This window comes from Telmatherina bonti (assembly GCF_933228915.1).
Source record: "Telmatherina bonti genome assembly, chromosome: 1".
NCBI classification, from domain to species: Eukaryota; Metazoa; Chordata; class Actinopteri; order Atheriniformes; family Telmatherinidae; genus Telmatherina; species Telmatherina bonti.
Window position 1 is genome coordinate 45,821,205 of NC_136619.1, and position 17,045 is coordinate 45,838,249.

The following is a 17,045-nucleotide window of genomic DNA, read 5'->3' on the forward strand; positions in this document are numbered from 1 at the left end:
AGAGACCTGTTTCCCCACTGTCCAATAACCTCTTGCTGCAACCTGGTCATTGATGTACCATATCACATCCTGACAGTTATGAAACTGTGGTTCTGTTGTCCATCAGGACCTCTTTGGAGTCAGACTTGGAGCGAGCCAACATTGAACTCTTGGAACCAGTCAACCTGCACCTTGATATTAAGAGGAACCTGTCAGCTTCCTGGTACAAGAAGAGAGTTGCCATGGAGATCAATGGAGACCTGAAGCCTATGAAGGTAGGAGGAAGAGGAGAAAACCAACTTCAGTGTTCCCCTGAAGGCTACCAGAATCATAGCTTTCATCAACAAAAATCCTTCAGGGAGTTTCAGATGAATAACTAACATATTTTATCTATTTAACTTTTATTTAAGGAAGCCAAACAGCTGGTCCAGCAGGCAACACAGAGAAAACTGTTCAATAACTAGATAACTGCTGGAACACCTAAAAGTAGCTCAGGAAAAATTTTACATCTGAGACTGAGTTCCTGAACTTTAATGTATCCTGGAGGGAAGTCCAGGACCAAAGTGCAGGTAAACCTGGGTCAGTAGAAATCTTTAGTCTGTTAAACAGCTGCAGCCTTGTCGAGAAATGTCTCCAGTTTGAGACAGCAGTCAGGAAGAACATTTCCGTCACTAACACCTCTGATCTTGTTTTTAAAACCAGTCGACATGTAAACCTCCACAGGTACAGTTTTTGCTTACCGGCAGGATCTGTAGGTCTTATCTAAAGGACTCACCTGTAGGACTCACCTGTAGCCTCACCTGTAGACTCAACTGTAGACTCAACTGTAGACTCACCTGTAGGACTCAACTGTAGACTCACCTGTAGACTCAACTGTAGACTCAACTGTAGACTCACCTGTAGGACTCACCTGTAGCCTCACCTGTAGACTCAACTGTAGACTCAACTGTAGACTCACCTGTAGGACTCAACTGTAGACTCACCTGTAGACTCAACTGTAGACTCAACTGTAGACTCACCTGTAGGACTCACCTGTAGACTCAACTGTAGACTCACCTGTAGGACCCACCTGTAGGACTCACCTGTAGACTCACCTGTAGGACTCACCTGTAGGACTCACCTGTAGACTCACCTGTAGGACTCACCTGTAGACTCACCTGTAGGACTCAACTGTAGACTCAACTGTAGACTCACCTGTAGGACTCAACTGTAGACTCACCTGTAGGACCCATCTGTAGACCCACCTGTAGGACTCACCTGTAGGACCCACCTGTAGGACTCACCTGTAGGACTGACCTGTAGCCTCACCTGTAGGACTCACCTGTAGGACCCACCTGTAGACCCACCTGTAGGACACACCTGTAGGACTGACCTGTAGCCTCACCTGTAGGACCCACCTGTAGACCCACCTGTAGGACTCACCTGTAGACTCACCTGTCGGACTCACTTATAGAACTGCCCTGTAGGTCTTATCTATAGGACTCACCTGTAGGACTGACCTGTAGACTCACCTGTAGGACTCACCTATAGAACTCCCCTGTAGGACTCCCCTGTAGGACTCCCCTGTAGGACTCACCTGTAGGACTCACCTATAGAACTCCCCTGTAGGACTCACCTGTAGGACCCACCTGTAGGACTCACCTGTAGACTCACCTGTAGACTCATCTGTAGGACTCAACTGTAGACTCAACTGTAGGACTCAACTGTAGGACTCACCTATAGAACTGCAATGTAGGACTCACCTGTAGGATTCACTTATAGAACTGCCCTGTAGGTCTTATCTATAGGACTCACCTGTAGGACTGACCTGTAGACTCACCTGTAGGACTCACCTGTAGGATTCACTTATAGAACTGCCCTGTAGGTCTTATCTATAGGACTCACCTGTAGGACTGACCTGTAGACTCACCTGTAGGACTCACCTGTAGGATTCACTTATAGAACTGCCCTGTAGGTCTTATCTATAGGACTCACCTGTAGGACTGACCTGTAGACTCACCTGTAGGACTCCCCTGTAGGACTCCCCTGTAGGACTCCCCTGTAGGACTCACCTGTAGGACTCACCTATAGAACTCCCCTGTAGGACTCCCCTGTAGGACTCACCTGTAGGACTCCCCTGTAGGACTCCCCTGTAGGACTCACCTGTAGGACTCACCTATAGAACTGCCCTGTAGGACTCACCTGTAAATCTCTCCACTGTGGTAAATGCTTTTTCTTTCCAGCTGGAGCTCAGCCAGGACGACCTCAGAGTTTTGCTCAGGATCCTGATGGATAATCTGGGAGAAGCTGGCAGTCCAGAAACCCGGGAACCCAGACAAAAAGTCAGCCTGCAAGTTCGAGAGAGCCGAGATCCCCCTACAGGTGTGATAGCATTCATGTTCTAAGTTATCTATAGGTGGACCCTGGATTCTAAATCTGGAATGTAAATTTTTTAACTGTTCAGGTGAATCAGACAAACCATCTGAGAGCCATGATGAAGATGAGGATGATGCTCTGGAGACCGTAAAGTTCAACTTCAGCATACACTTTCTGGGGCTGGTGCTTTACCGCAATGACCCCAAACAGGTTTGTTAGGAATCTTGAAAAGTGAGACTGAAATTTAGTGTTTCCTGGACCCTGAGTCAGAATCCGATTGATCTGGTCCAACTGTGTCAGATGCAGTACCCTGAATGTTGTCTGTGTTCTCAGCAGCCATTGGACCTCCATCACCAGCAGAACCTCAGACTCGGGGAGTTTGCCCTTCACCTGCTCAAAGTTTCAGGGAAGATCCTGAACAACGGCAGCATGGAAGTGAACACGGTTCTAACCGCCTGCACTCTGGACGACCTGAGGACAGGCATGGACAGAGTCACGTCACGGTAACAGTCACATAACTTCCTCATCAACTTATATTAACCCAGTAACTTAGAAGAACTTTCCAGAAGACAAGATTATGCAAAATAAAAATTACAGTCAATATCATTTTTAATACTACCTGATTGATGTAATCAATATTATTAGCTGTTATCTCCTCAAAATAAAATGTTAGATGCTAGCTGTTATATGTTAGCTGTTAGAGGCTATATGCTAGCTTTTCTGTTAGATGTTATATGCTGGTTATATGTTTGCTCTTAGGTGTTATATGCTAGCTGTTAAATGTTAGCTGTGAGGTGTTATATGCTAGCTGTTAAATGTTAGCTTTGAGGTGTTATGTGCTAGCAGTTATATGTTAGCTATTAGGTGTTATATGCTAGCTGTTATATGTTAGCTATTAGGTGTTATATGCTAGCTGTTATATGTCAGCTGTTAGGTGTTATATGCTAGCTGTTAAATGTTAGCTGTTAGATGTTATATGCTAGCTGTTAAATGTTAGCTGTTAGATGTTATATGCTAACTGTCGGTCTCACAGCTATATGTTAGCTGGTAGGGTTTAGCTGTTAAGTGTTATATGCTAGCCGTTATATGTTAGCTGTTAGGTGTTAGATGCTAGCTGTTAAATGTTAGCTGTTAGCTGTTACATGCTAGCTGCTATATGTTAGCTGTGGTTTGGGATGAATGTCCACCTGTTTTTCTTAAAGGATTTCCTGGCTTCTCTCAACTATTCTGTCAGATATGCGAGGGCTGCTTACTTTAATCACAGAAATTCGTGGCAATGCTAGAGTGTTATTTAACACTATTAGTAAATTAGTCCCTCTATTCCTCCTGCTGCCCCTATGGCCTCAAATTGAAATTGTGAAAAAAAATTCTTGGCCTTTTTTACTGAAAAGATCAAAAATGTGAAAAGCTCTGCATTTAGCTTCCTCACCACAACAGCCGAGTCCAATGTCTTCAACTATGGATTGAATCTATCATTTCTGTTGACCTACTGCAGGATGGTCAGGCGTAAGGAGGAGGACAGCTCAGATTCCATGATTGATGTGACGTACCGGCAGGATGCTGCACAACGGGAAGTGGTGGCTGTTCTGCAGAAACTCTATCTCTGTGCGAGTGTGGAGTTTCTAATGGCCATTGCAGATTTCTTCCTGCAGGCACTGCCGCAGAGGTCCTCTCCGGCCACATCCACGGCACGGAGCGGCAGACTGCCACTGAGACAGACCGCAGAACTGAGAGCTGACACTGAGACTGGTAAGACCAGGAGACAAAACCCAGGCAGTGAAGTGGCTAAGAACAGGATGTTTACTTTAAGTTATAGATCAAAAGATGATGAAAGTATGCAAAACTGGACAGAGTCCTCAGAGCTGCAAATTCCTCCATGCAAGCTGCTGTGTTTTGGTTGTATGTCGGTCTCAGAGGGGCTCAGGCTTGCAGAGGGCAGATTCAGCCCAGGAGAGCATTAGCAGTGCAGATGAAAGCCGGAAAATTAATTTTCATAAAAATACATCTTCATAAACCGGTGAAAGCGGTGGCTCAGGTGGTAGAACCACTTGTCTCATGGCCTTGTTCGAGACCTACTCCCAGTGATACTGCAGCCCCAAGGAGGTTCTCTGTGGGCTGGTTCCAAGCCCGGATAAATAGGGAGGGTTGCATCAGGAAGGGCAACCGGCATAAAAATGTGCCAATTCACCTGAGCAATGATTCCCTGTGGCGACCCCCTTCAAAGGGGAGAAAGCAAAAGGAAAACAAACATCTTCATAAATTGCAAATTGAAAGGAATTGATGAAAGACCAGTCCCATGCGACACCTGTTCAGCATTAGCTTGAGTCCTCGGCTGTGGGGTAGAACTTTAAGAGCAGCAACTTTGTCAACAGATGATACAAACCAAATGTCATCCTGATGTCCAACAATGTCTCAAACACAGAAAATCTTCATCCAGTCAAAGTCAGACCTTTTTGTTGTCTCCTCAGCCCCTAGGTTGAGGACTCGTCTGCGGGTAGTGATCCTGGACCCGGAGGTGGTGTTTGTCGCCAGCCTGATGAAGGCAGACGTCCCCGCCCTCGTGGCTTTGTTTCAGTGTGACTTCACTTTGCAGGCGGAGGACGACGCTTCTCAGAACATGAGAGCCAACCTGAGGGAACTGAAAGTGCTCGCCTGCCCATTCATCCAAAAGCAGGGGGACAAGAGCCTCACCACCGTAAGATGCCAAGGCCCCTAGTGGGGCTTATGGTTAAGTGTCTGAAGAGGATGAGACACATTACACATGAAATTGGAACTAATACCACAACCAGGACCAGAACCACAACAAGAACCAGCATTCGCATGAAGCTGAAAATAAAGCAGTGCAGCCCCATATAGCTACACACCTCCCATCAGGTCACACGACTTCATCAAGTCACACGACTTCCTCATCAGGTCACACGACTTCCTCATCAGGTCACATGACTTCCTGATCAGGTCACACGACTTCCTCATCAGGTCACATGACTTCCTCATCAGGTCTTCCTCATCAGGTCACATGACTTCCTCATCAGGTCTTCCTCATCTGGTCGCACGACTTCATCAAGTCACACGACTTCCTCATCAGGTCACACGACTTCCTCATCAGGTCACACGACTTCCTCATCAGGTTTTCCTCATCAGGTCACACGACTTCCTCATCAGGTCTTCCTCATCAGGTCACACGACTTCCTCATCAGGTCACACGACTTCCTCATCAGGTCTTCCTCATCAGGTCACATGACTTCCTCATCAGGTCTTCCTCATCTGGTCGCACGACTTCATCAGGTCACACGACTTCGTCATCAGGTCACACGACTTCCTCATCAGGTCACATGACTTCCTCATCAGGTCACACGACTTCATCATCAGGTTTTCCTCATCAGGTCACACGACTTCCTCATCAGGTCTTCCTCATCTGGTCGCACGACTTCATCAGGTCACACGACTTCGTCATCAGGTCACACGACTTCCTCATCAGGTCACACGACTTCGTCATCAGGTCACACGACTTCGTCATCAGGTCACATGACTTCCTCATCAGGTCACACGACTTCGTCATCAGGTCACACGACTTCCTCATCAGGTCACACGACTTCCTCATCAGGTCACACGACTTCGTCATCAGGTCACACGACTTCGTCATCAGGTCACATGACTTCCTCATCAGGTCACACGACTTCCTCATCAGGTCACACGACTTCCTCATCAGGTCACACGACTTCCTCATCAGGTCACACGACTTCCTCATCAGGTCACACGACTTCCTCATCAGGTCGCAAGACTTCCTCATCAGGTCGCATGACTTCCTCATCAGGTCACATGACTTCCTCATCAGTCACATGACTTCCTCATCAGATCACATGACTTCCTCATCAGGTCACATGACTTTCTCATCAGGTCTTCCTCATCAGGTCACACGACTTCCTCATCAGGTCACATGACTTCCTCATCAGGTCACATGACTTCCTCATCAGGTTTTCCTCATCAGGTCACACGACTTCCTCATCAGGTCGCATGACTTCGTCATCAGGTCACATGACTTCGTCATCAGGTCACATGACTTCCTCATCAGGTCACACGACTTCCTCATCAGGTCACACGACTTCCTCATCAGGTCTTCCTCATCAGGTCTTCCTCATCAGGTCACATGACTTCCTCATCAGGTCACGTGACTTCCTCATCAGGTCTTCCTCATCAGGTCTTCCTCATCAGGTCACATGACTTCCTCATCATGTCACACGACTTCCTCATCAGGTCACACGACTTCCTCATCAGGTCACATGACTTCCTCATCATGTCACACGACTTCCTCATCAGGTCACACGACTTCCTCATCAGGTCACATGATTTCCTCATCAGGTCACATGACTTCCTCATCAAGTCACACGACTTCATCATCAGGTCACACGACTTCCTCATCAGGTCTTCCTCATCAGGTCACATGACTTCCTCATCAGGTCACATGACTTCCTCATCAGGTCACACGACTTCATCATCAGGTTTTCCTCATCAGGTCACATGACTTCCTCATCAGGTCACACGACTTCGTCATCAGGTCACACGACTTCCTCATCAGGTCACACGACTTCATCATCAGGTTTTCCTCATCAGGTCACACGACTTCCTCATCAGGTCTTCCTCATCAGGTCACACGACTTCCTCATCAGGTCACACGACTTTCTCATCAGGTCTTCCTCATCTGGTCGCACGACTTCATCAGGTCACACGACTTCGTCATCAGGTCACACGACTTCCTCATCAGGTCACACGACTTCATCATCAGGTTTTCCTCATCAGGTCACACGACTTCCTCATCAGGTCTTCCTCATCTGGTCGCACGACTTCATCAGGTCACACGACTTCGTCATCAGGTCACACGACTTCCTCATCAGGTCACACGACTTCCTCATCAGGTCACACGACTTCCTCATCAGGTCTTCCTCATCAGGTCACATGACTTCCTCATCAGGTCACATGACTTCCTCATCAGGTCACATGACTTCCTCATCAGGTCACATGACTTCCTCATCAGGTCTTCGTCATCATGTCACATGACTTCCTCATCAGGTCACATGACTTCCTCATCAGGTCACATGACTTCCTCATCAGGTCTTCCTCATCAGGTCACACGACTTCCTCATCAGGTCACATGACTTCCTCATCAGGTCTTCCTCATCAGGTCACATGACTTCCTCATCAGGTCTTCCTCATCAGGTCACATGACTTCCTCATCAGGTCTTCCTCATCAGGTCACATGACTTCCTCATCAGGTCACACGACTTCCTCATCAGGTCGCATGACTTCCTCATCAGGTCGCAAGACTTCCTCATCAGGTCGCAAGACTTCCTCATCAGGTCGCATGACTTCCTCATCAGGTCGCATGACTTCCTCATCAGGTCACATGACTTCCTCATCAGATCACATGACTTCCTCATCAGGTCACACGACTTCCTCATCAGGTCGCATGACTTCCTCATCTGGTCGCAAGACTTCCTCATCAGGTCGCAAGACTTCCTCATCAGGTCGCATGACTTCCTCATCAGGTCACACGACTTCCTCATCAGGTCACACGACTTCATCATCAGGTTTTCCTCATCAGGTCACACGACTTCCTCATCAGGTCTTCCTCATCAGGTCACACGACTTCCTCATCAGGTCACACGACTTCCTCATCAGGTCTTCCTCATCTGGTCGCACGACTTCATCAGGTCACACGACTTCGTCATCAGGTCACACGACTTCCTCATCAGGTCACATGACTTCCTCATCAGGTCACACGACTTCATCATCAGGTTTTCCTCATCAGGTCACACGACTTCCTCATCAGGTCTTCCTCATCTGGTCGCACGACTTCATCAGGTCACACGACTTCGTCATCAGGTCACACGACTTCCTCATCAGGTCACACGACTTCGTCATCAGGTCACACGACTTCGTCATCAGGTCACATGACTTCCTCATCAGGTCACACGACTTCGTCATCAGGTCACACGACTTCCTCATCAGGTCACACGACTTCCTCATCAGGTCACACGACTTCGTCATCAGGTCACACGACTTCGTCATCAGGTCACATGACTTCCTCATCAGGTCACACGACTTCCTCATCAGGTCACACGACTTCCTCATCAGGTCACACGACTTCCTCATCAGGTCACACGACTTCCTCATCAGGTCACACGACTTCCTCATCAGGTCGCAAGACTTCCTCATCAGGTCGCATGACTTCCTCATCAGGTCACATGACTTCCTCATCAGTCACATGACTTCCTCATCAGATCACATGACTTCCTCATCAGGTCACATGACTTTCTCATCAGGTCTTCCTCATCAGGTCACACGACTTCCTCATCAGGTCACATGACTTCCTCATCAGGTCACATGACTTCCTCATCAGGTTTTCCTCATCAGGTCACACGACTTCCTCATCAGGTCGCATGACTTCGTCATCAGGTCACATGACTTCGTCATCAGGTCACATGACTTCCTCATCAGGTCACACGACTTCCTCATCAGGTCACACGACTTCCTCATCAGGTCTTCCTCATCAGGTCTTCCTCATCAGGTCACATGACTTCCTCATCAGGTCACGTGACTTCCTCATCAGGTCTTCCTCATCAGGTCTTCCTCATCAGGTCACATGACTTCCTCATCATGTCACACGACTTCCTCATCAGGTCACACGACTTCCTCATCAGGTCACATGACTTCCTCATCATGTCACACGACTTCCTCATCAGGTCACACGACTTCCTCATCAGGTCACATGATTTCCTCATCAGGTCACATGACTTCCTCATCAAGTCACACGACTTCATCATCAGGTCACACGACTTCCTCATCAGGTCTTCCTCATCAGGTCACATGACTTCCTCATCAGGTCACATGACTTCCTCATCAGGTCACACGACTTCATCATCAGGTTTTCCTCATCAGGTCACATGACTTCCTCATCAGGTCACACGACTTCGTCATCAGGTCACACGACTTCCTCATCAGGTCACACGACTTCATCATCAGGTTTTCCTCATCAGGTCACACGACTTCCTCATCAGGTCTTCCTCATCAGGTCACACGACTTCCTCATCAGGTCACACGACTTCCTCATCAGGTCTTCCTCATCTGGTCGCACGACTTCATCAGGTCACACGACTTCGTCATCAGGTCACACGACTTCCTCATCAGGTCACACGACTTCATCATCAGGTTTTCCTCATCAGGTCACACGACTTCCTCATCAGGTCTTCCTCATCTGGTCGCACGACTTCATCAGGTCACACGACTTCGTCATCAGGTCACACGACTTCCTCATCAGGTCACACGACTTCCTCATCAGGTCACACGACTTCCTCATCAGGTCTTCCTCATCAGGTCACATGACTTCCTCATCAGGTCACATGACTTCCTCATCAGGTCACATGACTTCCTCATCAGGTCACATGACTTCCTCATCAGGTCTTCGTCATCATGTCACATGACTTCCTCATCAGGTCACATGACTTCCTCATCAGGTCACATGACTTCCTCATCAGGTCTTCCTCATCAGGTCACACGACTTCCTCATCAGGTCACATGACTTCCTCATCAGGTCTTCCTCATCAGGTCACATGACTTCCTCATCAGGTCTTCCTCATCAGGTCACATGACTTCCTCATCAGGTCTTCCTCATCAGGTCACATGACTTCCTCATCAGGTCACACGACTTCCTCATCAGGTCGCATGACTTCCTCATCAGGTCGCAAGACTTCCTCATCAGGTCGCAAGACTTCCTCATCAGGTCGCATGACTTCCTCATCAGGTCGCATGACTTCCTCATCAGGTCACATGACTTCCTCATCAGATCACATGACTTCCTCATCAGGTCACACGACTTCCTCATCAGGTCGCATGACTTCCTCATCTGGTCGCAAGACTTCCTCATCAGGTCGCAAGACTTCCTCATCAGGTCGCATGACTTCCTCATCAGGTCGCATGACTTCCTCATCAGGTCACATGACTTCCTCATCAGGTCACATGACTTCCTCATCAGGTCTTTCTCATCAGGTCACATGACTTCCTCATCAGGTCACATGACTTCCTCATCAGGTCACACGACTTCCTCATCAGGTCGCATGACTTCCTCATCAGGTCGCAAGACTTCCTCATCAGGTCGCATGACTTCCTCATCAGGTCGCATGACTTCCTCATCAGGTCACATGACTTCCTCATCAGATCACATGACTTTCTCATCAGGTCTTCCTCATCAGGTCACACGACTTCCTCATCAGGTCACATGACTTCCTCATCAGGTCACATGACTTCCTCATCAGGTTTTCCTCATCAGGTCACACGACTTCCTCATCAGGTCGCATGACTTCGTCATCTGGTCACATGACTTCGTCATCAGGTCACATGACTTCCTCATCAGGTCACACGACTTCCTCATCAGGTCACACGACTTCCTCATCAGGTCACACGACTTCCTCATCAGGTCTTCCTCATCAGGTCTTCCTCATCAGGTCACATGACTTCCTCATCAGGTCACGTGACTTCCTCATCAGGTCTTCCTCATCAGGTCTTCCTCATCAGGTCACATGACTTCCTCATCATGTCACACGACTTCCTCATCAGGTCACACGACTTCATCATCAGGTCACATGACTTCCTCATCAAGTCACACGACTTCCTCATCAGGTCACACGACTTCATCATCAGGTCACATGACTTCCTCATCAGGTCACACGACTTCCTGATCAGGTCACACGACTTCCTCATCAGGTCACATGACTTCCTCATCAGGTCACATGACTTCCTGATCAGGTCACACGACTTCCTGATCAGCTCACACGACTTCCTCATCAGGTCACATGACTTCCTCATCAGGTCTTCCTCATCTGGTCGCACGACTTCATCATCAGGTCACACGACTTCATCATCAGGTCACACGACTTCCTCATCAGGTCTTCCTCATCAGGTCACATGACTTCCTCATCATGTCACACGACTTCCTCATCAGGTCACACGACTTCCTCATCAGGTCACACGACTTCCTCATCAGGTCGCATGACTTCCTCATCAGGTCACACGACTTCCTCATCAGGTCACATGACTTCCTCATCAGGTCACATGACTTCCTCATCAGGTCACGTGACTTCCTCATCAGGTCGCATGACTTCCTCATCAGGTCACATGACTTCCTCATCAGGTCACATGACTTCCTCATCAGGTCACATGACTTCCTCATCAGGTCACGTGACTTCCTCATCAAGTCACACGACTTCCTCATCAGGTCACACGACTTCCTCATCAGGTCGCATGACTTCCTCATCAGGTCACATGACTTCCTCATCAGGTCACGTGACTTCCTCATCAAGTCACACGACTTCCTCATCAGGTCACACGACTTCCTCATCAGGTCACACGACTTCCTCATCAGGTCACATGACTTCCTGATCAGGTCACACGACTTCCTCATCAGGTCACATGACTTCCTCATCAGGTCTTCCTCATCAGGTCACATGACTTCCTCATCAGGTCTTCCTCATCTGGTCGCACGACTTCATCAGGTCACACGACTTCCTCATCAGGTCACACGACTTCCTCATCAGGTCACACGACTTCCTCATCAGGTTTTCCTCATCAGGTCACACGACTTCCTCATCAGGTCTTCCTCATCAGGTCACACGACTTCCTCATCAGGTCACATGACTTCCTCATCAGGTCACACGACTTCCTGATCAGGTCACACGACTTCCTCATCAGGTCACATGACTTCCTCATCAGGTCACATGACTTCCTCATCAGGTCTTCCTCATCTGGTCGCACGACTTCATCAGGTCACACGACTTCCTCATCAGGTCACACGACTTCCTCATCAGGTCACACGACTTCCTCATCAGGTTTTCCTCATCAGGTCACACGACTTCCTCATCAGGTCTTCCTCATCAGGTCACACGACTTCCTCATCAGGTCACATGACTTCATCAGGTCACACGACTTCCTGATCAGGTCACACGACTTCCTCATCAGGTCACATGACTTCCTCATCAGGTCACATGACTTCCTCATCAGGTCACATGACTTCCTGATCAGGTCACACGACTTCCTCATCAGGTCACACGACTTCCTCATCAGGTCACACGACTTCCTCATCAGGTCACATGACTTCCTCATCAGGTCTTCCTCATCTGGTCGCACGACTTCATCATCAGGTCACACGACTTCATCATCAGGTCACACGACTTCCTCATCAGGTCACACGACTTCCTCATCAGGTCACACGACTTCATCATCAGGTCACACGACTTCATCATCAGGTCACACGACTTCCTCATCAGGTCACACGACTTCCTCATCAGGTCACACGACTTCATCAGGTCACATGACTTCCTCATCAGGTCACGTGACTTCCTCATCAAGTCACACGACTTCCTCATCAGGTCACACGACTTCCTCATCAGGTCACATGACTTCCTCATCAGGTCTTCCTCATCAGGTCACACGACTTCCTCATCAGGTCTTCCTCATCAGGTCACATGACTTCCTCATCTGGTCGCACGACTTCATCAGGTCACACGACTTCGTCATCAGGTCACACGACTTCCTCATCAAGTCACACGACTTCATCATCAGGTCACACGACTTCCTCATCAGGTCACATGACTTCCTCATCAGGTCACATGACTTCCTCATCAGGTCACGTGACTTCCTCATCAAGTCACACGACTTCCTCATCAGGTCACACGACTTCCTCATCAGGTCACACGACTTCCTCATCAGGTCACATGACTTCCTCATCAGGTCTTCCTCATCAAGTCACACGACTTCCTCATCAGGTCACACGACTTCCTCATCAGGTCACACGACTTCCTCATCAGGTCACATGACTTCCTCATCTGGTCGCACGACTTCATCAGGTCACACGACTTCGTCATCAGGTCACACGACTTCCTCATCAAGTCACACGACTTCATCATCAGGTCACACGACTTCCTCATCAGGTCACATGACTTCCTCATCAGGTCACATGACTTCCTCATCAGGTCACACGACTTCATCATCAGGTTTTCCTCATCAGGTCACACGACTTCCTCATCAGGTCTTCCTCATCAGGTCGCACGACTTCATCAGGTCACACGACTTCCTCATCAGGTCACACGACTTCCTCATCAAGTCACACGACTTCATCATCAGGTCACACGACTTCCTCATCAGGTCACATGACTTCCTCATCAGGTCGCACGACTTCATCAGGTCACACGACTTCCTCATCAGGTCACACGACTTCCTCATCAAGTCACACGACTTCATCATCAGGTCACACGACTTCCTCATCAGGTCACATGACTTCCTCATCTGGTCGCACGACTTCATCAGGTCACACGACTTCCTCATCAGGTCACACGACTTCCTCATCAAGTCACACGACTTCATCATCAGGTCACACGACTTCCTCATCAGGTCACATGACTTCCTCATCAGGTCACACGACTTCCTCATCAGGTCACACGACTTCCTCATCAGGTCTTCCTCATCAGGTCACATGACTTCCTCATCAGGTCTTCCTCATCTGGTCGCACGACTTCATCAGGTCACACGACTTCGTCATCAGGTCACACGACTTCCTCATCAAGTCACACGACTTCATCATCAGGTCACACGACTTCCTCATCAGGTCGCATGACTTCCTCATCTGGTCACATGACTTCGTCATCTGGTCACATGACTTCGTCATCAGGTCACACGACTTCGTCATCAGGTCACACGACTTCCTCATCAGGTCTTCCTCATCAGGTCTTCCTCATCAGGTCACATGACTTCCTCATCAGGTCACGTGACTTCCTCATCAGGTCTTCCTCATCAGGTCTTTCTCATCAGGTCACATGACTTCCTCATCAGGTCACACGACTTCCTCATCAGGTCACACGACTTCCTCATCAGGTCACATGATTTCCTCATCAGGTCACATGACTTCCTCATCAAGTCACACGACTTCCTCATGAGGTCGCACGACTTCATCATCAGGTCACATGACTTCCTCATCAGGTCACACGACTTCCTCATCAGGTCACACGACTTTCTCATCAGGTCTTCCTCATCAGGTCACACGAATTTCTCATCAGGTCTTCCTCATCAGGTCACATGACTTCCTCATCAGGTCACATGACTTCCTCATCAGGTCACGTGACTTCCTCATCAGGTCACGTGACTTCCTCATCAGGTCTTCCTCATCAGGTCACATGACTTCCTCATCAGGTCACATGACTTCCTCATCAGGTCACATGACTTCCTCATCAGGTCACGTGACTTCCTCATCAGGTCTTCCTCATCAGGTCTTCCTCATCTGGTCACATGACTTCCTCATCATGTCACACGACTTCCTCATCAGGTCACACGACTTCCTCATCAGGTCACACGACTTCCTCATCAGGTCACACGACTTTCTCATCAGGTCACACGACTTCCTCATCAGGTCACACGACTTCCTCATCAGGTCACATGATTTCCTCATCAGGTCACATGACTTCCTCATCAGGTTTTCCTCATCAGGTCACACGACTTCCTCATCAGGTCGCATGACTTCCTCATCAGGTCACATGACTTCCTCATCAGGTCACATGACTTCCTCATCAGGTTTTCCTCATCAGGTCACACGACTTCCTCATCAGGTCGCATGACTTCCTCATCTGGTCACATGACTTCATCATCTGGTCACATGACTTCGTCATCAGGTCACATGACTTCCTCATCAGGTCACACGACTTCCTCATCAGGTCTTCCTCATCAGGTCACATGACTTCCTCATCAGGTCACGTGACTTCCTCATCAGGTCTTCCTCATCAGGTCTTTCTCATCAGGTCACATGACTTCCTCATCATGTCACACGACTTCCTCATCAGGTCACACGACTTCCTCATCAGGGCTTCCTCATCAGGTCACATGATTTCCTCATCAGGTCACATGACTTCCTCATCAAGTCACACGACTTCCTCATCAGGTCACGTGACTTCCTCATCAGGTCACACGACTTTCTCATCAGGTCTTCCTCATCAGGTCACACGACTTTCTCATCAGGTCTTCCTCATCAGGTCACATGACTTCCTCATCAGATCACATGACTTCCTCATCAGGTCACGTGACTTCCTCATCAGGTCTTCCTCATCTGGTCACATGACTTCCTCATCATGTCACACGACTTCCTCATCAGGTCACACGACTTCCTCATCAGGTCACATGACTTCCTGATCAGGTCACACGACTTCCTCATCAGGTCACATGACTTCCTCATCAGGTCACATGACTGACTGATTTTTTTTTACACAATGATTTTTTTTTAATTAAACCCAAATGACTGAATCCCTCCCTGTCCAACAGGTTCTTAAACCTTGCTCAGTTGCCTTGGAAACCAGGACCCACCCCCACCAACCTCTCCGGGGCAGTGTTACTGTGGAGGAGGTCATTGTGAAGGTCTGTTTATTCAGAGAATGGGAAGTGTTTGTTGACCAAAAGAAGCTTCTGAGTTCTTTCCATCCAAACACGTTATGTAAAAACATTAAGACTCACATTAACATCTCATGACAAAACACGAGTATTGATCCGGAGAAGTGTGCTTTGACTTCTGCGAAAGTCAGAGCTGTTAACGGCTACTAATCACTAAGACGGACAGCATCACCCGTCACATTTTCTGAGGAAATGTTCAAGTTACAATCTGTCGTTGAAGTCATCAGTGTCATATCTTCATCATGCAGATCTCTCCAGTCATCCTCAACACGGTGATGACCATAACAGCCGCTATGATGATGAAAGCAAAAGATGAGACAAGTCAGGAGCCCGAGCCTGACATCAGCGATCTGTGGTCAGTTACCAATATCTATAACTCTAACTTCTGGTTCCTGGGAGTGGACCAGGCCACCGAGGTGATGGAGAGCTTTAGAGAGCCAGATGGGCGGAACGAAGGAGAGAGTTTCACCGTTGAGGTCAAGGTATGAGGTTTTCTTCTGATCTCCAGACTCATGTTGTTTCATGTTGACATGGTTTTGTCCACCCACAGGTGGTCCAAGTAACTCTGGAGTCTGGTTTGGGTCATCGGACTGTTCCTCTGCTACTAGCTGAGTCCTCCATGAATGGAATGGCCAAAAACTGGTCGTCTCTGCTGGAGCTGAAGGCAGACATGATGCTGGAGGTAAGACCTGAACCCAAACAGAACCTGAACCAAAAAGCCCCATTTTGTCCCACTTTTGTGGAACCCTTTCGATCAGTCTTACCGATCTGACCGTATTGGATGGAGCTTGATTGGTGACAAGAAAGGTAACATCCTGTGACTCAGCAGTTGGAAGCAGAATGTTTAAATGTATGGAGGACTTATTCCAGTTTCAAATCACATCGCAACCTGATTGACGTCCACTGTTGTCCTCCTTTGGTTCTGGATTGCCACCTTCTTTGTTATGATTCAAGGAAGGCATAGCATCACTATGACATCAAGCTAAAATGTAGCTGTCAACACTTTACATACACCTGTATTCATCTCTCGTCTGTACAGCTGAACAAATTATCCATCTATCCACTTTCTGCAGTTTATCCGGGGTCGGGTCACGGGGACAGTAGCCTAAGCAGGGAAGCCCAGACCTTCCTCTCCCCAGCCACATTTGCCAACTCTGCTGTAGGGCTGCTCGATTATGACATTATTTTGACTAAAATTGAGATCCAGATAATTGAACACAATTATCCAGTAT

General features: G+C 48.3%; 1 protein-coding gene across 1 annotated transcript in view; it reads left to right on the forward strand.

The window, feature by feature from the left end:
* The window catches only part of vps13c (vacuolar protein sorting 13 homolog C), a 359,723-nt gene that overhangs the window by 145,639 nt on the left and 197,039 nt on the right, over positions 1–17,045 (forward strand). Inside the window, exons 48-56 of the mRNA XM_079245724.1 lie at positions 107–254; positions 2,202–2,340; positions 2,423–2,544; positions 2,668–2,837; positions 3,830–4,083; positions 4,803–5,029; positions 15,688–15,780; positions 16,062–16,295; positions 16,364–16,495. Of these exons, the coding sequence (XP_079101850.1) occupies positions 107–254; positions 2,202–2,340; positions 2,423–2,544; positions 2,668–2,837; positions 3,830–4,083; positions 4,803–5,029; positions 15,688–15,780; positions 16,062–16,295; positions 16,364–16,495 (1,519 nt within the window). The remainder of the gene's footprint in view (positions 1–106; positions 255–2,201; positions 2,341–2,422; positions 2,545–2,667; positions 2,838–3,829; positions 4,084–4,802; positions 5,030–15,687; positions 15,781–16,061; positions 16,296–16,363; positions 16,496–17,045) is intronic.